A 27,179-nucleotide genomic window follows, 5' to 3' on the forward strand; every position below is an offset into this window, starting at 1 on the left:
GCAGTTTTGACAACAGTCCTCCTGGATTTGAGTCTCAGGTTGGACCAAAAAAATGTTGTTGAATTTTTACCAATATTTCTTGGTTTAAGACAAAGAAAACCCTTGCACAAACTAATTCTTCTATGTATATTGTATGTGTAATACTTTTACGGGACAATTCCAGGTAAATGCAAATAAATGGCAGCTCCACACCCTTCCACTGTGAATGAACTCTTAACAGATGGCGATGCCCTATAAATTGGTTATATCAACCGACCCGCAGACCGGAAGGTATCCGCCACCGATCGCACGTAGATACCTCCGGAACGGCTTTCACGACCGTAGCGATGGCTTAAGCAGAAATATTAACACAGGAAACAAAGCGATTCTGGTCCCTCGAACCGGACAGAACGGCCATTACTTTCCACCATTTAAAATATAATGTACGGGCCGTAAAAGAAATGTAAGCATTATAAGCTTAGTATTCTTGAAACACTATTGTTTAGAGGTGTATCTAAAAGACATTTAGTTTCATATTTGAAAGGCTTGCTTGTATTTCATAGAAGATCAACCTTTTAAATTTGCTACACTATTTTTTGTTTCTCAAAATATTTCTGTTTAATACGTTAAACAAAGGTAATTCGTGAGCATGTTTAGTGTATAAGACCCTTAATTCCTACAGATTCTTAAAAATTGAAGCAGAATAAACGAAATATATAAATGAGACGATATCTTATGTCTATACATATACGTAGAATGTTCATCATCATCACAACATATCACCGGCCCATTACTGAGTAGGTACGCGTCTCCTCTCAGGATGAGCTTAAACCATAGGTACTCCACTAGCCAAGTGGAGATTGGCAGACTTCAAACACCGCTGACAACTTTATGAAGAACTCTCAGGCACACAGGTGTCCTCTAGCTGTTTTACGTCACTGTTGAAGTATCATGAGTATTGAGAGGTGCGGAATCAAACCCTGGATCCCCAAATAGGAGGCCGAAGTGTTAATCTACCATTATCAGGCCTCAATAGCTCAATCGGTAAAGGAGTGGACTGAAAACCGAAAGGTCGACGGTTCAAACCCCGCCCGTTGCACTATTGTCGTAACTCGTACCTACTCCTAGCACAAGCCTGACGCTAAGTTGGCGAGGAAAGGGGAATATTAGTTATTTAACATGGCTAATGTTCTTTTAAAAAAAATATATATCACTATACTAACATTTGACGCTGACAAGCTTCAAATGTTAGTATACTTGACGCAGGGAGCCCTAATGTAGCCCTATTTTTATATGATTTCACGTCACCTTTGCCTAATATTTGACATATCATCGAGCAGGATCAAACCGAGAGTTCTCTCATGGTTCTCTCACTGTGTTACTGTGTGTGTCACTTAGTGGTTCGTAAGGAATCCATACTAATATTATAAATGCAAAAGTGTGTCTGTCTATCTGTCTGTCTATCTGCTACGTTTTCACGGCCCAACCGCTGAACCGATTTAATGAAATTTGGTATAGACTTGGGGTACATCCCGGGGAAGGACATAGGCTACGTTTTATCCCGAAAATCCCCCGAAATTCTTAGCGCAGCCGCGGGCCTCCTCTAGTTTATTTACTATATGTTTAATAGATGTAGTATGGCATCGTAGTAAACAGTACCTACCTGGCGATACTAAAGATGAGATGAAACGTCTGTGTAACGGTAAGATACGGCTCTAGATGTGGTAGAGATTATTTTACTATAACGATACATCAGGCCATTAGATGCGGACTAGTGTAACGTAGATGAATGCAAGCCATTTGTATGAGAATAGCGCAAGATAGAAGCGATCGCGAGTCTAGTAACTGGAACTACTTGTAATTACGCTAAACCAGAACAAATCCATAAAATTATACTTTTGGAAAAGAGCTGTTTTTGTCTAAATTGTGTTTAGAAAAAAAATGTTTATTACCTAATAACAATTATAAGAGTATTTCTTACACTTGTGAGAAGCGCTTTTGTCAGTGTATGGATGAAATATATAGGTATATAATAAGTTTTAGTAGGTACCTGCGTCTATTTTTTATCGGAGTTCATTTTATTATACATGCATACTAAACTTGTAGCTGCAGGTAGATCACATCTCATTAGATTTCGGTAATCCTTAAAATATAGTGAAACCCGCTTAGGCGTATGACTTAATTCAGACTTAAATAACATTTCTGAGTATTTATCTTAGCACTTTGTTTTATTTACTGCGTTTTCTGATAAAAGTCCAAGATGGACGCTCACTTATTCTGTGTTCATAGCTGTTTTCTGTCTTTCTAGAGCTTTGGAGAAACCACTGGCTATTTGTTTTAATAGTAAAATGTATAAAGAACATGTAGTATACTGTAATAAGTAGATTAATTTAAATACTCACAAAGATTTTTTTTATTCGTCGACTTGTTGATGACGATATCCCCTATAGTACGCCACAGGGCGAGATGGCAATCGGGGTATGAGGCGGGGGGACGCCCCACTCACCCGTGCATATCCCTCACCGGGTTAGTGTGAGGGTCAAGTGGTTATGCGGGGCGTTCTCACCACGATTGCCATCTCGACTTGTCGCGTACTGTAAGATAGTGAGGGCAGTGTGGTGTAGGACAGTTTGAGTAGGTGTAGAGCAGTTTAACTCATAGTAGGTACCTATTAGTATCTAAATGATTTCTGTGCGATATCATACCAAAAATATGCCTAACCGTTTCGCAGCTGTACCTACTCTGCAGTTTTTCCCATAACTAACCTTCCAACAGACCAGATCTGAGTCAATAATGAAATCATCCTTTCCTAAATGAACCCAGTAGGGTAACAAACGCGGGACCTTTCACTTATAAAAAGAGCGAAACCCAACATCATTGAACAAGGGAAGTTGCCAAAAATTTAAATACTGACACAAACACGCCTTACGGTACTTTGTGCATAATGAAGTCTTCCCACTGCACACATCCCAAAGCCAAATTCCGGTGTTATTTTATTTGGTAAGAGTTATACATTTCCCAAAAGTTCTCTGGAGATTCCCACCGGATAATGTTTACTTTGTTTGTGATTCGCTATTCGTCTTTGTCAAAGGAACTAATTAATTAAATAGAATTAAATTAAGACACTCGCATAATCCATACTAATATTATAAATACAAGTCTCTCCTGTCTGTGTGCTAGCTTTTCACACCCATTTAACCGATTTTGACAAGGTAGGTAAGCACAGAAACAATCCGGGGACGAACATAGGCTATTTTTTATCCCGGAAAATCACTCCCACGGGATATTTAAAGGTTCACCTGTGTAACCGATTTTGACGAGTACAGAAAGAGCAGCTGGTACCCTTGGAAACAAACAAAGGCTGCTTTTTATCTCGAAAAATCGAACAGTTCACACAGGATTTTTAAAACCTAAATCTACGCGAATGAAGTCGCTTTTATTATCTGGTACCTACTTATATTATGAAAGGAATAGATATTATATTCATCCCGCTTTTAATAGTTATTAATTCTTTATTGACTCCAAGGTTATTTAATTGTAATCAAAATATCCTTCTATAAATATTTGTCCAAATTGTGAAAAAACAGCCACCCTTATGCAATAAAATCACGAAACAGAACCATTATTTAAATATTCATCTTCGGCAGACATACGCAAATAACGCCTGGAAAAATAGACCTAGACAATAATATACTTTTAATTATAGGAGTCGAGTCGAAATCGCAGCGACCGTTTCAACAGTCAGGCGGAAGGCGGGGTGAGCACGCAGAAATTTGACCTTTGCTCCTATTGATATAAGTGTTTTTATTGAGTGTGCCGAGTCGGGGGTTGTCGGGCAGTGGGGCGACGGATCGATACTGGGTTACTGATATAAATAGGACAGAAGTTAAGGCTGCTTTTCCAACACAGATGTGCTATGCAGCTATGCTGTGAGGAAGTCAAAGCTAAACTACGAAACTATGTGACCGTCCACTTATGCTAAGCGGTGTACCTACCGAAGCGGGCAAGCTGTGCTATGAAGATGCGAGCTAAACGATATATCGAAGATAGCACGTGACTATATCGCATCCGTAGCTCCCCATCTGTTATAGCTCTCATCCATAGAATGGACCACTTCATTTAAAAAACAGCTTTTGTTAAACCCGTTTCAACTAATGCTAAGCTATGTGGAGCAATGAAAATGATTGGTGGAAATCACATACATCCAAAGCTAAATAGCATAGCACATCTCTGGTGGAAAAACAGCCTTAAGGCCGCACGCCCCCAACGCTCGGTTTCGTTCTCGTGAATCGATGCCGAGATGAGTTGGATGCTGTAAAAACGTCTGCGATGTCAGAACTTGTACAGTTTTATGACACAATTTATTCGAATTGTGTTTTTCTCGCAATATTCTTCTGTCTCTAGGCACTAGAGAACTACAGATGTCGTAAACTTGGAGACTCCAAAGATCTTAAATATTAAGTGGAGACTGAATAATACATTCATATTATGGGTGAAACGTATTTTATTTTTATTTATTTAAACCACTTTATTGCTTAAAACTATAACAAAGAATACAATACAGAAGAATAGATACAGGATAGATTTACAAATAAAAAGGGCAACCTTATCACTATAGTGATCTCTTCCAGGCAACCCATACTTAAAAAAACTATTATGTTCTTATCTATTTATGTTCTTCTAATAAAAAAGAAGAAACTAACTGACTGACACGGTTCATCCGTGAGGAGTTCATCTCACCGGCAATGATGAAGCCGCCAAGCGATTTTTTTAACATTCCGTTACGAATGTGCGTTGAAACCGATTTAAGGGATATGGGTTTAAAGAACTGCCAGATTCTTTCCAAATAATAATCACTCACCACTAAGAAAGGTAACTCATCATTAAATAGCAAAAAGCTTATATGCTGTGCCAGTTTGATTTTAAAAACTTGAAATTTTGTAGTTAGGGTCTTAGGTTACGAAAGGAAAGATTCAAAAATCCACCCGAGAAAAGTCGGGCGTATTGGCTAGATTATTATATTCATGAAAAATGGTTTATGGCATGTTTTTCTTAGATATAGACTTGTTTCTATGAATTTTCATGAATCTTTTACGGGCCTACGGAAAATATGTTTGTTTACTCCGAAAAAAAATTACTGTACCTATATTACTAGGATTATTATGATTTTCATGACTTTATTACATCTTCTTACGATTTCCATGGCTTTATTACATACCTATTGTTGTTTTTGATGTATTACTTAATTGCTTTCGCAATAAATTGCGATCCCCAAGTCTCTACACGAGACCTACGTAAAAATAAAATCATGCAAGCTTGAAATATATCATTTGAAATTACTGAGACACTCTTTAACACTTTAGTCGGGTTCCTTTTTATTTTAGTGGATATTAATTTTTTTTACTGCAGTAACATCCAAAAACCTGCCTACCTCTCATTTTTTAAGCTTTTTGTTCCCACATTAGAAATCTCTTGAAGAGACAAGTAGATACCTAATCTTTGTGGATGTCCTTTGTATGTTTAAATGTTTTAGCTGTTACAAAATAAATAAATAAACTTAATCCCACACGAACCAGTTCAGCGTATGTCTTAAATTACAGTCAATAATATAATCCTACACGTATACCGACCTAAGTTAAATCTATCGACCTTGATGCTATATCAAGGTCGATAGATTTAACTTACTATTAATTACGTGCCCAATATAGGTAGGTATTTGCTTCCAGCCTAATGGCTTAGTTATGTCCATGTATTGATTTTACCCATACCTTACCAACATAAGTCTTCGTTGATCTACAAATACAATAGCTTGGACGAAAATATACCTAGACTAAAAGCCCCCTTGAAACCAAGTTCCTATAGTACAGGGTGTAACCAGAACGCTAGCAAAAACGTAGACAAGTGATAGTATTGATCTACTGGTCACTGATAAGATGCCATTTTTTTTAAATCCTGTATTTTGGAAAAGTTGCAAATAAAACATCTGTCTGATGCTAGAGGTCAACGAATGTTTCGTAAATAGGTGACTCAAAGTCAATGCCGCGTCTTTTTTGCACGCTATACAATGCGGGTTTGAAAAATACTAATAGCTCGTTCACACAGGCTGCGTAAGAGTCACGTAAGCGTAGACGTAGCGCGTTGTAATGTATGGAACTGTATGAAACATGGCACACCGCTTGTGTAAAGCGTGGACGTATGGGTAACCCGGTGTGTTAGGAGTTTACGCGCGTCACTACGCACGTGTCACTTGTACGCAATTGATGTGAATCGGCCTTAAATCATTACAAGTATTTATTTAGTTATTTAATAGATATAGACCCTGACAAATCTGTACCAAAGCAGCCCGAATAATCTTTAATCATATCAATACAAAATAACATAAGGCAAAATCGTTTTTGAAGACCTCTCTGGTGCAGCGGTGCCAGGTTCGTTTTCCGGCAGAAGCAGTTCTGAAATTTATATTTTGTTGAATTGTCACTGGTCTGGTCAGGTAGCAGGCTACGGCCGTGTCTAGTTACCACCCTACCGGCAAAGCCGTGCCGCCAAGCGATTCAGCGATCCGGTACGATGCCGTATAGATTTTTTTTTTAATTCACTATAGGTAAGCGCTTGACCACAATCACACCTGATGGAAAGTGATGATGTGGTCTAAGATGGGACACGGTTACCTAGAAGGTGCCTATTCACTGAGGTATGTGTTTAATAAAACTACCCCTTCCAAAATAGCCCGCTATCACCTTAGTCTGCATCATCTCTTACCACCAGGTGAAATTGCATTCAACTTGATTAATTGAATAAAAACTAATTTTTATTGTGAGCAATAGGTACAAATTAAACTAAATACCTATATAAATATTAGTTAATATTAGTACGAAATTAATTAGCAGCATATCATAATATCAAGTAGATACGAAAATAATCAGCACAAAGCTGTGCAAAACAAAAACAAAAACAAAATGAATAAAATCTAAGACGTCCAAATATAGAAGGCATATTTTCTATTACGAAAATAACGAAACTACCAGTATTCTGAAATAACCATAATAATATATTTATAGTAAATCCGAATTCGCTATCATGAAATGTGCCATGTGGGTAATAAATAAAACTAGATAGCTAATATTTGCGTTCACACGTAATAACGCGACATCACGCAACAACCGCCGTTTGATACGATTTATGGTAGTACCTCTAGGTACTAGGTTTTTCTATAGTTAGTAAATAATACCTACTAATTTTTAGGGTCCCGTTCCCGAAGAGTGCCAACGGGGTCCTATTACTAAGCCTCTATTGTCCGTCTGTCGGTCAGCGTGCTGTATCTCTCGAATCGTAATAGTTGCAATTTTCACAGAATGTGTATTTTTATTGCCGCTTTATCAACAAATAATAAAATTCAAAATGGCTGTGTTGAAAATAAAAAAAATGATGGTACGGAATCCTTCGTGTGCCACTCACACTTGACCGATTTATTATGCACACTTTAATGACTAATTAGAAAAAAAATATGGGCAGGCATAAATTTTAGAGTGGTTACGCACTCATCCGATCGGAGTCCGTGAAAATACGGATATAAAAACTCGACCGAACTCGGATATTGCTTACGCACTAATCTGATCTCTGATCCAAATCCAAGCTACTCAGTGGACATCTTTGACATAATATCTACGTCATTATGTCCGATTTGAATCCGGGGTACATCCGAGATATTCTCACGGATGACGGAACTCTGATGATGGAAGTCGGAGCTAGTGCGTAAGCTACCATACGAATAGTTCCATGACTATTTCGGAACGTATTTTCACAGATTCGGATCGGATGCAGTGCGTCATTGCCCTTCACAATGTACCTACCTATATTCTATTTTCCCGACAATCTAACCAAAAATAAGTTTATCTGATAAAATAATATTAGATTAATATTGTATATCCAAGCACTAATGCTATCATGGTTGAATACGATCATTTCCTGCACCTGAATATGACCGGATTTTTGAAATGACCATGGGATAGGGAATGAAAAGGATTTATAATTTCGCCGAGCAAAGCCGCGGGCCAGTATTGAAGTAATGTACACATAACATACCTTAAGAAGTTACACAATTTAATTTTATATTGCACGGAATTTCACTAAACAGTAGGTACATAGGTAACTTGCAAATTTCGAAACTTTCCGAGGTAAAATTTAACTAAGATCGCTGCTCCTTCTCCCGTAACAAGCGTAACTTAGCAGAGCTTAGCAGAGATTTTGAGGTCCACTTTATAACTGAACCCTCCTGTTAGACCCTTATCTAAAATCAAAATCATTAGACAGGCCGGGTGATCCGTAATATTAGGATATTTCGTTTATTTTAGCCGGTTTAAGACATTTTCCGTGTACCTAACTTAGACCTAGGTACCTACATATATACTTCAACCCTTAGATAACATAATATTTCAACGAATGGCGCTTATTTTAGACATAATAATTATTAGTATTCTATTTTCTTTTCTAACTTAAACACAGCCTGGCTGTGTGGTTGTGGTTACAAGGGTAATCGACGTAAGCCCGACTAGTATCCAACCCATCCGGGACCTTTTTCAAAGGGACTCAGTATGGCTAGTATAAGATTTCACAGTTTTTAAAATACTAAACTCGAAAACGAGTTTTTTCATACATCTACAGCCAGCGACACAGGCGGAAACATTACGAACTAAAGTTGATCGAGCAAATGCGAGCGGTCGTGTCGAGCTCATATCGCGTCTCTGTGCCGGTTTACGTTCCCCCCGCGCCCCGCGCCTCGCCCGCTGACTGTTGTACTCGCTACGGCGCGAACGTCGTGGCTTGAGGAAGCGCCCGGGCACTAGCGCGGCGCGCGAGCCGCTTACCCGCCTGCTAAGTGACGCGCGGAATTTCTGTATGTTTTTAATTGTAAAAACCCTACAGAATCTAACAATAAGCTGCCATTACCCTATCATTGCCTGTGAGTGCGGTACTCATTCATATTGTTGTTCTCCCTCGCGGGCGCCTCGTGCTAGGCCTCCCACCTGGGTCTCACCTGGCTAGGGTTGCACGCGCCGAGAGAATAACACACCTACCGCACTTACAACTAGGGTAGCACTTCTACAATACAACCACATATTACGACCGAGTTATCATGTCGGAAAAAAGCGATCCACCGCCGTTAGACCAACGAAGCAGGAGAAGGCTAGCTCGGACTGGAATTCCCCGGTCGATTGGTCGGCACGACACTGCTGACCCATCGGTCACTGCTCCGCTGTCAACAGCTGCCTCCCTGACACCAGAGGTCCGCACGGAAGCCGACGATGCCTTCGCAGCAGATGTAGCTGTGTCTACATTGTGCGCAGAAGTTGATGAGCGCTCCAGACCTGCGACCTCCGGCCCGTTAGACACTGGTGATAGACGTCAACGGACACAAGCGACCCTACCACCATTACCGGGAAGCTTTCTACCACTACCTTCACAGCCGCTCAAAACATACGTAGCGGCATCAAAGAAGGTGATACAATCCAACATCCCGCCATCGTCTTCGCCCGAGTCCGAGGAAAGCGAAAGTCGTGGAGGGAAATTCACACTTGGCCACGAATTGGTCAAGCGCGCTCGTCCCTGCACATCGTCCTCTGGCTCCTCTGAAGACCAAGAGGACAAGAGGGTTAAGCTCAGCTTAGCCCTGCCTGCATCACGGCCTGCATATCCCATCTCGTCGCGTTCGCCAGTTCCAGCCAGCCGCTCCCCACCACAGGAAGCGCTTCCCCCGCCACCCAGCCCTTCGTGCCTTGCGCAACTAGAGGCCCCCGACGCTTTTACCGCGCACCGCATCGACCCTATAGTGCCGCTGTATTCGCGATCCTCCTCGCACTCCGCGGAGGCAGCGATGCATGCATCTCACTCGCACTCGGCGCAGTCGCTCGAGTCTGCTAGCTGGCCGAAAGACTCGACTAGCTACGCCGGACTCGCTTCACCGACGAACCACGACGAGCCGATGATGTCGCCGCAGCCCAGCACATCTTATGCTGCGGCCGCCGCGGCACCTCCCACACCGCGTCCCGCCGCACCGACCGCACCGCAGCGCGAACCACCGACCACCGCACCGGCCACCGCCACGGGCCCGTCGCAACCTGCGCCACGTTCCTCCTATCCACCGTTAGTCGTGGAGTGTCTCCCAAATTGGACGAGGCATTTCGAGGCGCTACGCAGGATCTTGGGGCACGCACCCAACGCAAGGCCACTTGGGCGCGGGATGCGCTTCCTGCCTAAGTCTGCGGAAGAGTTCCGGGCTGTGCAGCGCTATCTCACAGAGGCGGCTGCTCAAGACAGTGCCATATCATGGTACTGCTACAGCCCGGCCTCCGAAATCCCGACAAAGGTAGCCATCCGCGGACTACCACTAGAGACTCCGACGGAAGAAGTTGTCGCCGCGCTAGGCGCGCTCGGCTTCCCAGCCGAAGCAGCGAGAGCCCTTCCACCACCCCGAGGCAAGCACGGCTGCACCTACTATGTGCGGCTGGCGCACATGTCGCAAGAGGAATTGCGAGAATTATTCGCTACAACTGAATTGCTCAACATGCCGCAAGTCACAGTAGAGGCTTGGCGAGGGGGAAGCAAGCCCCCGCAATGCCACCGATGCCAATTATTTTCTCACAATTCTGTGAATTGCCACCGACCCTTCCGGTGCGTTCGTTGCGCCGGTCCACACTCAGTCCGGGACTGCACAAGATCCCGAGAAGAACCGCCTACCTGCGCAAACTGCGGACAAAACCACGCCGCCAACGACCGCAGATGCAGCTTTTATAAGCGCGAAGCAAGGAGGAGAGGCATAGCCATACCACCGCCTCCCCCGCGTGCATCTGCTGGACGTCAACAACAGAAACGTGGGACTACAACGGCCCCTACCACCGCTCCCCCACCGACCTCAGCAACAGTTCCGCCCACGACAACTGCGCCGTCGGCCTCTACTGCTGCGCCTCCAACTACCAGCACTGCGAGAACCACAGCCCAGAGCGCCGCACATCCAACAACTTTGGTGGCAGCGGCCAATCCCCCGACGGAAAGAGGTCAACCAGTACAGGGCAGAAGAAAGCGAAAAAGGAATCGCATTCCTCGCCCACGACGCACTGAACCCACGGCCGCCTCGACGCCTCAACCGAGGCAGACGAGAGTAGTGACTGCCAATACAGAGCCACCTAGTGCCGGGCCAACACAGACAACACAGATGCCACCAACACAAAGAACCGCAGTGCCAAACGTCGAAACAGGAAATGAGCCGCCTGTGGAAAACTCTGAGCAAAGACGTGCCCAACGCTTTGCTCCGAGATTCAGCCAACCACCCACCGTGCCGCCAACATCAACTCCACGTTTTGTTCGCCAGTCCACTCAAGCTCCGTCCGCCGCCCCAATGGCTTCACAACAGACCCAGGGGGAAGAGCAGACCAACCCGGACCTCATGGCCATAGTCCGGGTTGTAATGGAGGCCATCATGACCGGGCTAACAACTTATCTGCAGGGACAAGGCGTCATCCCGGCAATAACAGCAGGAATGGCTGTACTCGCTCGACTCCATTCCTATTAAGGATTTTATATTGGAACCCAGGCGGCATCAGAGGGCACATTCGCGAGCTTACAACACTCGCCCAGTCGCAGGATGTACACGTTATCCTCCTGGGCGAAACAAAACTCGCGAATAATGTGGAGCTCCGAATACCGAACTTCTTCGTGTACCGGCGCGACGAGGTCTCCCCCCGGGGATTCGCATACAGAGGAACTGCAGCTCTGGTGCGGAGGGACCTAGTACACGAAGAACTAGAACACGCACCTTACAGATCTCTGCGCACACAAGGAGTGCGTGTTCAAGCTGGCGAAAAGGAGCTCAACATCTATGCCGCCTACCGACCACCGAACGAGACTTTCTGCAGAACGGATGTCCACACCCTCCTCGAGTCGCAGGTTCCTACACTAGTCGTGGGGGACTTAAACGCGAAGCACCAAGCCTGGGGCTCGCGTGTCAACTCCACGGCCGGAAGGATGCTACTCGAGGACAGCGAGTGCCACAATTACGGTGTATTGGGGCCGGGCGCGCCGACCAATATACCGACAAGCCCTCGCTACCACCCAGACGTGTTGGACATCGTTCTGCATCACCGAATTGACCATCCTATCAGTGTTGAGCCTCTGTACGACCTCAACACTGAACACCTGCCCATACTGGTCACGCTAAACCTCCAGCGCGACTTCACCATCCCGCGGCCTCCCAGTACAAAAACGAACTGGGAGAAGTACGCAATCGCGCTGTCGGAGCTGGAGCTCGCGGGCCCCATCTCAACCCCAGCTGATGTCGACCGGGCCGCATGTGCCATCACATCAGCCATACAACAGGCCAAGAGCGAGGCCACTACTATAAGGCCTCACGCTCGAAGACGGGACCTGCTACCAAGCTCGCTCCGGGATAAGCTCGAGAAAAAGCGCGCCCTTCGCAAGCTTTGGGCGCGCACTCGCTGTCCGAGAGTAAAGCGTGACCTCAACCGCCTTGCACAGGAAGTGTCACAAGCACTCGGCGCCCGCGAAGATGATGACTGGGAGAAGACCATCGATGCGGCAGCCGAGTCTGAAACCACGTTGTACCACCTGTGCAAGACACTGACCGGCTCTGACTCACCCGTCTACCCTCTACTAGACAGTCAGGGTAGGCGAAGATACTCCGCCAAAGACCGCGCAGAGATCATGGCGGAGTATATGGAGGGTCAATTTACCCTCAACCCACCGGCCAACGACGACACTGTCTATAGTCACCACGCGGCGATCCAACACCAAATAGAGGGCTTCTTGTCGGCCCAGACTCCTCCGCTCCGGGGAGATGATTTTATCTCACCGTTAGAGCTGAGGAAGGCCGTCTTCCGACTCCCCAAACGGAAGGCGCCAGGCTACGACGGGATCCCGATCGCCGCAATACAGCAGCTGCCTAGGAGAGGCCTTGTCGCGCTGACAAGACTCTTTAACGGTATACTCCGCACCGCCCACTTCCCGGACTCATGGAAGCTGGGGAAGGTGATCACCATCCCCAAACCAGGAAAGGACCGGCGACTTCCAGGAAGCTATCGACCAATCACCCTCCTGCCGCACATCGCTAAGCTGTTCGAGCGTCTGTTACTGCGAAGGCTCGCCCCGCACCTACGCCCGCGGGCCGAACAGTTCGGCTTTCGCAGAGACCACTCCACGACACTCCAGCTAGCGAGAGGACTAAACTTCATCGCCAGTGAGAAGAACAGAGGATACTGCACCGTCGGAGTCTTCCTCGACATCGAGAAGGCCTTCGACCGTGTGTGGCATGCCGGCCTCCTGGCGAAGCTCCTCTCGACCAACCTACCACCCGCGATCGTGCGGCTGGTAGCATCGTTCCTGGAGGGCAGGTCCTTCCGAGTATCCGTAGAAGGCGCGGACTCCCAGCCGCGCCCAATACGGGCAGGAGTACCGCAGGGCAGCTGCCTGTCCCCGTGTCAATACGCGGTGTACACGGATGACATCCCTACCCTCGCCGAACATCTGCGCGAGGGGGAGGAAGACGTGCTGTTATCGCTCTACGCCGACGACAGCGCGTATCTTGCGTCGTCGTACCACCAGATCGTCGCTATCAACAGACTTCAACGTTTGTTGGACCTGCTGCCGGAGTGGCTGGATAAATGGAGAATGGCCGTCAACGTGGGGAAGACGGCCGCCATCCTGTTCGGTGCTCGGCAACCCTACCGTCAACTCCGTCTTCGAGGGCAGGACATAGAGTGGCAGACTTCGGTGCGCTACTTGGGTTGTCACATCGACGCCAACCTGCACATGGTTCCCATGGTGAACCACGCCGTTAACCAGGCATGTGCAGCTACGTCGATGCTGCGCCAGGTCCTCGCCTCAAGCCTCTCACTGAAGACCAAGCTCCGAATCTACGGAGCCTATGTCCGCTCAAGGTTGACGTACGCGGCCCCAGCCTGGTACTCGCTCTGTTCGGAGTACCAGAGACGCCGCCTACAGGTCCAGCAAAACAAGTGCCTGCGCCTAATCGTGGAAGCTCCGAGGTACGTGAGGAATGACGTCATCCATCGCGACCTCAAGACGCCCACCGTGGAGGAGTACGTCCGCACACTCGCGCGGCGCATGTTCGCGCGCGCGGACAACGGACCGTACGAACACCTCCACGGCATCGCTCCACTTATCCCTCGACCGCCGACCGGACGTCAACTACCTCGTGAGCTCCTGCGATCGCCATCCCCGGCGCGGCACGCAGCCGACCTAAGCGACGACGACTACGACGACGCAAGATCTACCGGATATGACCCCGTCTCCGCGCTCGACAGCGAACTCTAGCCGCCGTCGCGCGGAGACCAATCCCGGACTAACAACACCGGATATACAAAGAAGCCCACTAGGGCCGTAAGCCAAGATGGCAGGCCCTAGCCGGTGAAATCCCGGCTAAAAGATCACCACCAGGGTACAATGTTGCCCTGCGCCTCACCCGGGTAAGGAGGCCATGCCTCGAGGCCCGTACCCCCGCTTGGCCGTTCCGACCAAACGGAGAAGACCCGCACTACTGCGAGTATATCTTTTACTTTACCATACCAAATACCACATTAATACGTCACCATCGAGAATGGCAGCCGTTTTCGTCGACACGAATACCAATACCACATCAATACCAGCAAATCCGAACCACGAGTTCATCGTTTGACACCAATTTGACACGCTAAAACTAGTAAATGACGTCATTTTCGCGTAAGTTTACGAGTCGGTGGTCGAATTGTAACTCACCAAAAAATACTCAGTGAGAGAAGCTTGAGAGCAGTGATAAATAAACAAAATGATGAAATTTTATAAGTCCCTGGGCCTTAATTTGCGCACGGGAGGCGAGGAAAATGATCAAGCAGACTGTGAAAGCTAACCGTCGTGGTTGTGTAACTAAATTTGACTCAGCGGCGTTATTTGTGATGTACATAGTGCATCCGTCAAAGAAAGGTTCTAACATAGCCAAAACCACCAGCAAGTTGAAGTGGCAATGAACAATCCATGCCTGTCGTATTGGGCGGAGATTGGGTACAAGCACAGCGTACCTCAGGAACCTACCTAAGTGTAGTGTGGGATACCGTGTCATTGACTGGATGAGGGCACAGGAAGCCTCAAGGCTGGGTGTGGTGAACCTCTTTGAAAAACCCTACATTTAGAAGTACCTACCTAGACGACAGACGTCCGTACTCCGTAGACTGAAATGATAAAAGTGCATCTCGAACGATCCATTTTGTGCAGCGATAGCCATCGGCTCGCAGAATGCATTTAATAATGCTAAATGATAAATGCTAATGGTAGAATAATTGTAATGTTAGAAGATTGACCACAAAGAGTACCTACCATATCACCCTCACCATTGAGGCTAAGTTAAGAAAGTCTATGCACAATAGGTAGGTACGCTACCTACCTATATCTACATAATATTATTCTAAGCCTTATAGTAGGTACATAATACATGTGACTCCAAGTATAAGCAGGTAGGTACTTAGGTGTTACTCTGTTTTTTCAATTCCTGAGTGATAGATTCATTAGTACCTACTTGTCTCTTTATCAGAATATTTAGTTCTATTCTATTTAAATTTCTTCATTGCAGCTGTTTTTACCATCATTTACTTACCTGGAACATTTTGCCATGATTGGATTCACTTATAGAAAGTAGGTACTACCTATCATAATATCTGATAAATAAAATTAATCTATTAAAATTCCACCAGAATAGTTACCTAGGTAGGTACTTGTGCAAAGCCATAGTGAGTTGGCTTGTTGCACAGCTGGGTCACGGTAATATTATCTAGTTGTTTAAAAGTATTCACCTAGGTAGGTACCTAAACACTCAGTACATGTTCTTCAAACTTATTACCTCACAGAGGTGAAGTAGATAGGTATACTTATACAATTGCAAACAGTACCTATAACACCTACCATTCCTTGCATTCATTGATGATGGAGCCACACCAGCTTGCATCCACTCAGACAAGCAAGTACCTACCTACCTAACATGGCATAAGCATAGCATAAGTTAGTGAAATGTTGTGTTAAATGAACCTCCCTATGTAATTTTATGTACCTAGCTTATATTAAATATTTTCTGAATCAATTTTTTATTTCAGGTTGCAGATCACCAGTATTATTACCAGATTATGATGCCTGCCTCCCTGATCCCAAGTACCTACCTAACTCAATTCAAGACTAACCCGAGGTCATCAATCTTGTAGAATACCTATACATATATTAAGAACTGTTTATGATGTAGGTGCTTAAATACATCTTATGTAATTTAATTATACAGGTGTATGGTACCTACTTATTTATGCACCTATTGGTACCTAATACCTAGGTATCTAAAAGTATCTAGGTATTAATATTATTTCAGGTGTGAGGTATAGATCTTTAAGTAATAGTCATTAAATCTTTATTGTTTTAATTTGTTTTATTTCATTTTAAAAATAAAAGTTCTTAGGGTTTAGATAAGTAACCATTTGCATAGTTAAAAGGTATCCTGGAATTTGCCTGCCTGGATAGCCTGAAATCTATGTTCAAAACTAAATTAAAGCGACAGGTTTCAATGCTCCCTGCACTACGGAAAAGGACAGCACTAGATTTAGAACCTGTCATTCTAGTTTAAAGATTGCGTCTCACCCCAAGTCCCAACTGCTTGTGAAAGTCTCATCTAAATTGGTTCTGTCAGTTCAAAGATTAGCACACCAAATTGATTACTTATAGCTTAACGATTACTACAGTAACATACAGACTTAAATTTTGTTTATTTGTATGGCTCAATATTTTGAAACATGCCGCCTCAATAGGACGTAAGTGGGGGTGGGATGGGCAAGAGGAAGGGGAGGGTAAGTCAATCCCTCTCCTTCCCAGATGGATTATTTTATTGAATTTTTTAATTTTGATAAAATTGATATTGGTAAAACTTTTACCCTCGATAGGGTGAGGAGAAAAGGGGAAGGGGGTAAGTCATTCAAGAAGTGGTTATAAAAAAATAACAATGAAGACTGGCATGCCTGCCACAGCTCTCTAACCTAACCAATAACTCATTCAGTATATCAAATCTTTGAAATGAGCAACCGTCGAGTTTCTTGCTGGTTCTAGCTATAAAAAACAATTTATTTAATTTTAAATTTTTATATTATTACAAAATTATACAGGAGTGTTATAACTGCACTGACAGCTTATGGGAGCTTATTCTGTAGAGTGTAGTCTTAATGCAGGAACACCACAATGCAGTCTTCTAGCAAAGTGGATTAGGCACTAATCCACAGGCTTTCAAGCTCAGCAGAAAAAGGAATTATTGATCTTTAATTTTCTAAATTGCTAATTAGACAAATTAGGTAATATTCTTCTTATTTTACTATTTATCTACTAAGATAGTTAGTAGTCTTAGTGTTATTTATAATATTTAATAACTACATGATGCCCTTTTAAGTTTTAAAAATCCAGTGCTAACTCTTTGATTTCCAGGATACCTAGTCTATGTAGTCCAGTATGACACCAAATACTCCATACCAAATAAATGATAATAATGACAACTTAATTTGCACGGATTTATCCCATAGGAACTGTTTTATTTTCTGTAATAAAACATCAGCAATGTCCATCTCCGCGATACAAGAACTTTGTACCTTTCGTCAAAATTGGTTGAACAGGTGGGCTGTAAAAAGCTAGCAGACAGACAAACAGATACACTTTATTCTGACATACAGCTTAAACTCAATGTCCTGATTCTGCATATTTGTAAGTTACTAAGCATAAACATTTAAAAATTTATAACAGCCCTGACAAGTGAAGGTTACAAGTAACTAGAAAAGAGCTAATAAGTTTCAATTGGCTGAATATAATTAGTTATTTAAGTAGGTACAAAATAATAATGAAGTTATGATTTCACTATAGGTGGCTAGATACTCTTGAAACCTGACCACTTGCTTGCCTAATTCAAATCAAGAGATTGGTATGTAGATAGTTATATGTACCTATAGTTTGATTGGAATATGTACTTGTAATTTAATTGTTCTAGTTACTGTAACCTTTACTTGTCGGGGGTGTTATAAATTTTTAATTTACACTTGTGATTTCACTATAGGTTGGGTCACTTCCTTTATTCAAATCAAGAGATTGGTATGTAGATAGTTATATGTACCTATTAAGTACATACTAATCTAGTTACTAAGTGCTATTATTCTAAAAAAAACCTATGTAGACGTGATATCAAGAGAGTAAACGTACATATAAAGCTGACATACGATATTATTACTCATTGCATTTTATTTAAATAGTGGCTACACACCTAAATACAATATATATTATAATCACTAGTTCTTGAATAACTATTTAAATGAACTTCTGTAGGTATATTAAAATCCTTTCATTCAGTTTGCTTTTATTTATTTTCACTTTAACCATTGACTTTAACAGACAACAGAACGGTAACTTTTTTTAATCTGACGAAAATTTGGCTTTGGATACCAGTGTTTTAGTGATTTCAGAGTGAATATAGATGAATTACCATAGACAAACATACCATAGAGTGTGCGGTGGGTGTCGCTGGACTGTCACTGTCACGCTGTTAGTCATCTGTCAATAGCGTCAAAAAACGAAATAATATATGCCAAATTAGACAAAATGGCAGCGTATATCTGTCCCACTTTTTTGTGAATGTGTAAGTGAGACAAAAGTTGGACCTACGTTTCCACATGTTAGTATCGTCGTTCTGTCGAAAACGGACAGTTAGGACTAGCTCGTACTATGAAATAATACGTTAACCTTGGCAGTCAGTACCGTTAGTACAACATTGAACACCGCATACATGGTTAATAGTATCGACTACTCCTGACTGCCAAGGTTAACGTATTCATCGATAGTACGAGCTAGTCCTAACTGTCAGTTTTGGACAGAACGTAGATACCATGACGATACCAACTTGTGGAAACGTAGGTCCAACTTTTGTCTCACTTACACATTCACAAAAAAGTGGGACAGATATACGCTGCCATTTTGTCTAATTTGGCATATATTATTTCGTTTTTTGACGCTATTGACAGATGATTAACAGCGTGACAGTGACAGTCAAGCGACACCCACCGCATACTCTATGGTATGTTTGTCTATGGTAATTCATCTATATTCACTCTGAAATCACTAAAACACTGGTATCCAAAGCCAAATTTTCGTCAGATTAAAAAAAGTTACCGTTCTGTTGTCTGTTAAAGTGAAAATAAATAAAAGCAAACTGAATGAAAGGATTTTAATATACAGAAGTTCATTTAAATAGTTATTCAAGAACTAGTGATTATAATATATATTGTATTTAGGTGTGTAGGTACTATTTAAATAAAATGCAATGAGTACCTAATAATATCGTATGTCAGCTTTATATGTACGTTTACTGTCTCTTGATATCACGTCTACATAGGTTTTTTTAGAATAATAGCACTTAATAACTAGATTGGTATGTACTTAATAGGTACATATAACTATCTACATACCAATCTCTTGATTTGATTAAGGGAAGTGACCTAACCTATAGTGAAATCACAAGTGTAAATTAAAAATTTATAACACCCCCGACAAGTGAAGGTTACAGTAACTAGAAAAGACTAGAGATATAACTATCTACATACCAATCTCTTGATTTGAATAAGGCAAGCAAGTGATCAGGTTTCAAGAGTATCTAGTCGCTTATAGTGAAATCATAACTTCATTATTATTTTGTACCTACTTAAATAACTAGTCTATTAGGTACCTAGCATAAAATGGGTTCAAAAACTATTGAGCCATAGCCCATCACTGATTATTTAGTATATTTGTTAGACAGCTTTGGCTATCAAAATTCCAACATTTTTTTAGGCAGCTTTGGTGTTAAGATTACAACATTACATAGACTTAATCTTGTAATATACCATACAGTTTGGTTCTACAAAATTAAAAGCTAGGACTTGTGTTTAAAGTGGCAATAAAACATTTAATCTATGTATAATAGTTCAATAGAACATAGTTCAATAGTTAAATAGTTTGATTTAACTCCACTGTTAAACGATCCGGACCCAAATTCTGCTTTAAATCACCTAATAAATACATTGAGCACTGCTATTAATAACAATACTCAAATAGTCACATTGTCAAGGCGGAAAAAAATTATCAAACCATGGATTACACCTGGACTTCTTAGATGCATAAGACATAGAGATAAACTGCACAAGAAAGCCAAGTGCTCTCCAGAAAACGAAAAAATAAGTCTTATTTATAAACGTTACAGAAATTTCTGTAATTCTCTTTTGAAAAAAATTAAAAGAAATTATGAGAAAGAACAGGTGAATATGGCCAAAAATGACAATAAAAAGCTATGGAATGTCCTTAAAAATATGATAAATTCCCCAAAGCAAACAGGGTATAATAAAGAATTACTAACGCTTAAAGACTCCCCACAGTTATCGGTTGAACATATTAATCACTATTTTATTAACGTTGGTAGAAAATTAGCTGAAGGTTTTGATTGTGTGAGTGATAATGCATCCAGATTGGATCGAGCATCCCGAAATAAATTAAAATCTTTTGTGCTACTAGATACGGACGAAGCGGAAATAAATAATATTATTAAAAATCTAAAAAATGAATGTACAGTAGGATGGGATGGAATCAATAATAAGTTACTTAAAAATTGTAAGAATCATTTAATTCCTACAATAACTCACATCTTCAATTGCTGCCTGCAGAAAGGCATTTTTCCAAAAGCCCTAAAAAAGTCTGAGGTTCGACCAATTTTTAAAAATGCGGACAAAAATAACATTAGCAACTATCGACCAATCTCTATTTTGCCATCATTATCTAAAATTTTGGAAAAAATAATAAATACAAGATTGGTGCAATTTTTAGAAAATAATAATCTCTTATCTCAAAATCAATTTGGCTTTAGACACGGTAAATCAACGGATGATGCAGTACATACCTTAACAAACTATATAGCTAACAGTCTCGATCAGGGTAAAAAATGCATATGTATCTTTTTAGACTTGGCTAAGGCCTTTGATACCGTATCCATCCCAGTCTTACTTGATAAGCTTGAATGCATCGGTATCAGAGGTCTTCAGCTGAAACTATTTAAAGATTACCTAGCAGATAGAGTACAATGTGTTAGAGTGGAGTCCTACACAAGTACTGACCTGATGGTTACGCATGGGGTGCCTCAAGGCAGCATATTGGGACCTACTCTTTTTCTTATCTACATTGATTACCTTACTCGCTTGCAACTGAGACAGGGGCAAATTGTTTCGTATGCGGATGACACTGCACTTGTCTTTGCTGCGGACTCTTGGAAGGAGGTGTTTGAGGCAGCGCAAGAGGGTTTTGACACTGTTACTAAATGGCTTCATGATAACATTCTGTCCCTAAACATTAATAAAACCAAATATATCACCTTTTCAATACGTCAAACTGTTAACTTCCCCGATAATCTCCATATAGTAGCTCACTCATGCTCTCATTCTAATATTTTCCCTTGCAGTTGTCCAACATTGGAAAAAGTTCAGCATATAAAATATTTGGGTGTGACCCTAGACTGTCACTTAAATTTTAAGCAACATATCAATATACTAAGGAGTAGACTGAATAAAATGATCTACATTTTCAAAAATCTTAGGCATGTAGTTGAACCTAAAATATTAAAATCTATATATTTAGCCTTGTGCCAATCTGTAATTACATACTGTATATCGTCTTGGGGAGGAGCGTCTAAAACAATCTTAATGAAAGCTGAAGTTGGTCAACGCACAATTTTAAAGGTGTCCACTTTTCGCCCGTTTCGGTACCCAACATTTTTGCTTTATAAAGATTGTGAAGTTCTTTCAGTAAGAAAGTTGTTCATATTGAGTATATTATTGAAACAGCATAGTGAACTAACATATGACGCTTCTCATCTAAACAATCGTAGAATACATAAAGTAGCAAGCATACCACATAAATTAAAAACAGCTTTCATTGAAAAATTTTACTGCTTCCAGGGGCCTCATATATATAATAAAGTTAATGCATTGACACATATCTACCCACTAAATAGAACTAATTGCAAAAAAACACTAATTTCATACTTACATAAATTATCTTATGAAGACACCGAAAATTTACTTACCACTTTTAAATAACTTATACAAACTGAAGTTATAGATTTCATCTAAATACCCTCGAAACTTTTCACACTATTGTATCTTACACACCCTCTCTCATATACACACATACACACACAGATAGCAGACATACATTATAGGTAGTATATTAGTCTATTTCCGAGAGAGGTCATCTAGTATGTATATATGTAGGTATATATTAAACTCCACCTAATACACATAACATAATTTTCAATTCTGTAAGGGGAGAGCCCTGATGCCTATAACACAAGTGTACAACTTATTTTAGGCATCAGTGGCTTAACCTAATTTCTTGTTGTAATTTTTTATGGGGAAACAATAAAGATTATTATTATTATTATTATTATTATAGAAAGGCAACCTTATATAACACTTTAATAAATAATTAAGTGATAAAGTTAACATAATCTCTTAATTTTTTTAACCCCGAACCAAAAAGAGGGGTGTTATAAGTTTAAGGTATCTATCTGTGGCATCGTAGCTCTTAAACTAATGAACCGATTTTAATTTAGTTTTTTTTTTTTGTTTGAAAGGTGGGCTTGATTGAGTGTTCTTAGCTATACTTAATCCAAGAAAATCGGTTCAGCCAATTGAAACTTATCAGCTCTTTTCTAGTTACTTGTAACCTTCACTTGTCAGGGGTGTTATAAATTTTTAAATGTTTATGCTTAGTAACTTACAAATATGCAGAATCAGGACATTGAGTTTAAGCTGTATGTCAGAATAAAGTGTATCTGTTTGTCTGTCCGCTAGCTTTTTACAGCCTACCTGATCAACCAATTTTGAGGAAAGGTACAAGGTTCTTGTATCCCGGAGATGGACATTGCTGATGTTTTATTACAGAAAAACAGTTCCTATGGGATAAATCCGTGCAAATTAAGTTGTCATTATTATCATTTATTTGGTATGGAGTATTTGGTGTCATACTGGACTACATAGACTAGGTATCCTGGAAATCAAAGAGTTAGCACTGGATTTTTAAAACTTAAAAGGGCATCATGTAGTTATTAAATATTATAAATAACACAAGACTACTATCTATCTTAACAGATATATAGTAAAATAAGAAGAATATTACCTAATTGTCTAATTAGCAATTTAGAAAATTAAAGATCAATAATTCCTTTTTCAGTGAAACCCGAGCTTGAAAGCCTGTGGATTAGTGCCTAATCCACTTTGCTAGAAGACTGCATTGTGGTGTTCCTGCATCAAGACTACACTACAGAATAAGCTCCCATAAGCTGTCAGTGCAGTAACACTCCTGTACAATTTTGTAATAATATAAATATTTAAAATTAAATAAAATGTTTTTTTTTCTCTTCTGTTTTATTAAGTATTAAAAAATGTTTTTATAGCTAGAACCAGCAAGAAACTCAACGGTTGCTCATTTCAAAGATTTTGATATATTGAATGAGTTATTGGTTAGGTTAGAGAGCTGTGGCAGGCATGCCAGTCTTCGTTGTTATTTTTTTATAACCACTTCTTGAATGACTTACTGTCTGTTATTAAGTCTGTATGTTACTGTAGTAATTGTTAAGCTATAAGTAATCAATTTGGTGTGCTAATCTTTGAATTGACAGAACCAATTTTGATGAGACTTTCACAAGCAGTTGGGACTTGGGGTGAGACGCAATCTTTAAACTAGAATGACAGGTTCTAAATCTAGTGCTGTCCTTTTCCGTAGTGCAGGGAGCATTACAAAAGGAATAGCATTTAAACCTGTCGCTTTAATTTAGTTTTGAACATAGATTTCAGGCAATATCCAGGCAGGCAAATTCCAGGATTGGTTACTTATGTAAACCCTAAGAACTTTTATTTTTAAAATGAAATAAAACAAATTAAAACAATAAAGATTTAATGACTATTACTTAAAGATCTATACCTTACACCTGTAATAGTATTAATACCTAGGTACTTTTAGATACCTAGGTATTAGGTACCAATAGGTGCATAAATAAGTAGGTACCATACACCTGTATAATTAAATTACATAAGATGTATTTAAGCACCTACATCATAAACAGTTCTTAATATATGTATAGGTATTCTACAAGATTGATGACCTCGGGTTAGTCTTGAATTGAGTTAGGTAGGTACTTGGGATCAGGGAGGCAGGCATCATAATCTGGTAATAATACTGGTGATCTGCAACCTGAAAAAAAAAATTGATTCAGAAAATCACACTAATATTATAAAGGAGAAAGTTTGTGTGTGTGTGTGTGTGTGTGTGTGTTTGTTACTCCTTCACGCAAAAACTACTGGACGGATTGGGCTAAAATTTAGAATGGAGATAGATTATACCCTGGATTAGCACATAGGCTACTTTTTATCCCGAAAGATCAAAGAGTTCCCACGGGAATTTTAAGAAACCTACATCCACGCGAACGAAGTCGCGGGTATCAGCTAGTATTTAATATAAGCTACATAAAATTAGGCAGATAGGGAGGTTCATTTAACACAACATTTCATTAACTTATGCCATGTTAGGTAGGTAGGTAGGTACTTGCTTGTCTGAGTGGATGCAAGCTGGCGTGGCTCCATCATCAATGAATGCAAGGAGTGATAGGTGTTATAGGTACTGTTTGCAATTGTATAAGTATACCTACCTACTTCACCTCTGTGAGGTAATAAGTTTGAAGAACATGTACTGAGTGTTTAGGTACCTACCTAGGTGAATACTTCTAAACAACTACCCAGCTGTGCAACAAGCCAACTCACTATGGCTTTGCACAAGTACCTACCTAGGTAACTATACTGGTGGAATTTTAATAGATTAATTTTATTTATCAGATATTATGATAGGTAGTAGCTACTTTCTATAAGTGAATCCAATCATGGCAAAATGTTCCAGGTAAGTAAATGATGGTGAAAACAGCTGCAATGAAGAAATTTAAATAGAATAGAACTAAATATTCAGATACAGAGATAAGTAGGTACTAATGAATTTATCACTAAGGAATTGAAATTTAAACAGAGTAACACATAAGTACCTACCTGCTTGTACTTGGAGCCACACGTATTATGTACCTACTATAAGGCTTAGAATAATATTATGTAGATATAGGTAGGTAGCGTACCTACCTATTGTGCATAGACTTTCTTAACTTAGCCTCAATGCCCAATGGTGAGGGTGATATGGTAGGTACTCTTTGTGGTCGATCTTCTAACATTACAATTATTCTACCTTAACATTTAGCATTATTAAATGCATTCTGCGAGCCGATGGCTATCGCTGCACAAAATGGATCGTTCGAGATGCACTTTTATCATTTCAGTCTACGGACGTCTGTCGTCTAGGTAGGTACTTCTAAATGTAGGGTTTTTCAAAGAGGTTCACCACACCCAGCCTTGAGGCTTCCTGTGCCCTCATCCAGTCACTTAACGTTACTCTGTAATATCGCCAGTCAATGACACGGTATCCCACACTACACTTAGGTAGGTTCCTGAGGTACGCTGTGCTTGTACCCAATCTCCGCCCAATACGACAGGCATGGATTGTTCATTGCCACTTCAACTTGCTGGTGGCTTGGGCTATGTTAGAACCTTTCTTTGACGGATGCACTATGTACATCACAAATAACGCCGCTGAGTCAAATTTAGTTACACAACCACGACGGTTAGCTTTCACAGTCTGCTTGATCATTCTCCTCGCCTCCCGTGGGCAAATTAAGGCCCAGGGACTTATAAAATTTCATCATTTTGTTTATTTATCACTGCTCTCAAGCTTCTCTCACTGAGTATTTTTTGGTGAGTTACAATTCGACCACCGACTCGTAATCTTACGCGAAAATGACGTCATTTACTAGTTTTAGCGTGTCAAATTGGTGTCAAACGATGAACTCGTGGTTCGGATTTGCTGGTATTGGTATTGGTTTCGACGAAAACGGCTGCCATTCTCGATGGTGACGTATTAATCTGGTATTTGGTATGGTAAAGTAAAAGATATACTCGCATTTGCTCGATCAACTTTAGTTCGTAATGTTTCCGCCTGTGTCGCTGGCTGTAGATGTATGAAAAAACTCGTTTTCGAGTTTAGTATTTTAAAAACTGTGAAATCTTATACTAGCCATACAGGAGTAGTCGATACTATTAACCATGTATGCGGTGTTCAATGTTGTACTAACGGTACAGCTCACAACCAACGCGTCACGGTTGAGACTGCGTGCTACTCGCACTAAAATAATATAAGAACACTTGAAAGTGAGCTAGGTACCTTTTCGGTATTTAGAATAGAAATTATTTCTATGGTTCACAGAGTTCAGTCACAATAGTATAGGTAAGTAATATTAGATATAGTAGGTAAAATGCCAGTGCTGTAAAGGAGTGCTTCGTATTCAGCGTACAGACAGGTTTAAAGTTAACCTCAAAGTATTTCACAGTTGGCTGACTCTTCAATGGCGTACCTGCTCCGTGAGGTATAATCTTGCAATTTGATATAATAATCGCAAGAATAAGTTCTCTGTAGAGTGGAATTGAGCTCCTGATACCTGTAATCTTCAGCTTGTGACTTTAACAATGAAATAACTTAAACTCTAATTTAAATCTAACCCTGACAACGCCTTAAATGAAGCCTTTTTTTGAAACACGCTTGTAGGTATGAACAGGTGCGTAAACCCCGCATTGATATCTGTAGGTACCCTAGTCTGTGTCACTAAGTATGTATATTACCTAGTCGTAGGCACACACAAGCGTACCAATTTGTCTTCACTTTTTAAAGTACAATTGTTATATGAGCTTTGCCTGTCTGGAGTTGTATAATATCTGTTAAACCCTCCAATAGATAATTACTTGCTTTAAACTCAATTTACATTCCCCCAGCCTTTAAAAAAAAAACTGGTGAAATACGCGTCAGAACACGCATGGTAAGGGTTACTTGTAATTTAAAGTTGCTAAAAACTTTGATGGAAATTATTTCTTGGCAAAAAGTGTTTGAGAAACTTCGTATCACTCGAGAAAGCCTCGATAGCTCAACGGTTGAAGAGCGGACTGAATTCCGAAAGGTCGGCGGTTCCAATT

At 41.1% G+C, this 27,179-nt stretch overlaps 2 protein-coding genes and 1 long non-coding RNA gene across 3 annotated transcripts in view; 2 read left to right on the top strand and 1 right to left on the bottom strand.

Annotated features, from left to right (window-relative positions):
* LOC123878802 (protein Tob1) overlaps positions 1 to 27,179 on the top strand; it is a 67,676-nt gene that overhangs the window by 31,982 nt on the left and 8,515 nt on the right. The window lies entirely within an intron of this gene.
* Positions 1,684 to 9,726, bottom strand: LOC123878809. Its single transcript, XR_006798885.1, has 3 exons — positions 9,717 to 9,726; positions 9,345 to 9,351; positions 1,684 to 1,817 (listed from the first exon to the last, which is right to left on the bottom strand). It is a non-coding gene; the product is annotated as an uncharacterized LOC123878809 (long non-coding RNA).
* On the top strand, positions 9,851 to 11,545 carry LOC123878987 (mucin-5AC-like). The gene has a single exon (XM_045926444.1). It carries the CDS (start codon positions 9,851 to 9,853, stop codon positions 11,543 to 11,545), a length of 1,695 nt encoding a protein of 564 aa, XP_045782400.1.

Source organism: Maniola jurtina, chromosome 3 (genome assembly GCF_905333055.1).
Source record: "Maniola jurtina chromosome 3, ilManJurt1.1, whole genome shotgun sequence".
Taxonomy (NCBI): Eukaryota; Metazoa; Arthropoda; class Insecta; order Lepidoptera; family Nymphalidae; genus Maniola; species Maniola jurtina.

Coding starts and splice junctions, on each gene's coding strand:
- LOC123878987 (XM_045926444.1), top strand. CDS start 9,851: ATGCATGCATCTCACTCGCACTCGGCGCAGTCGCTCGAGTCTGCTAGC.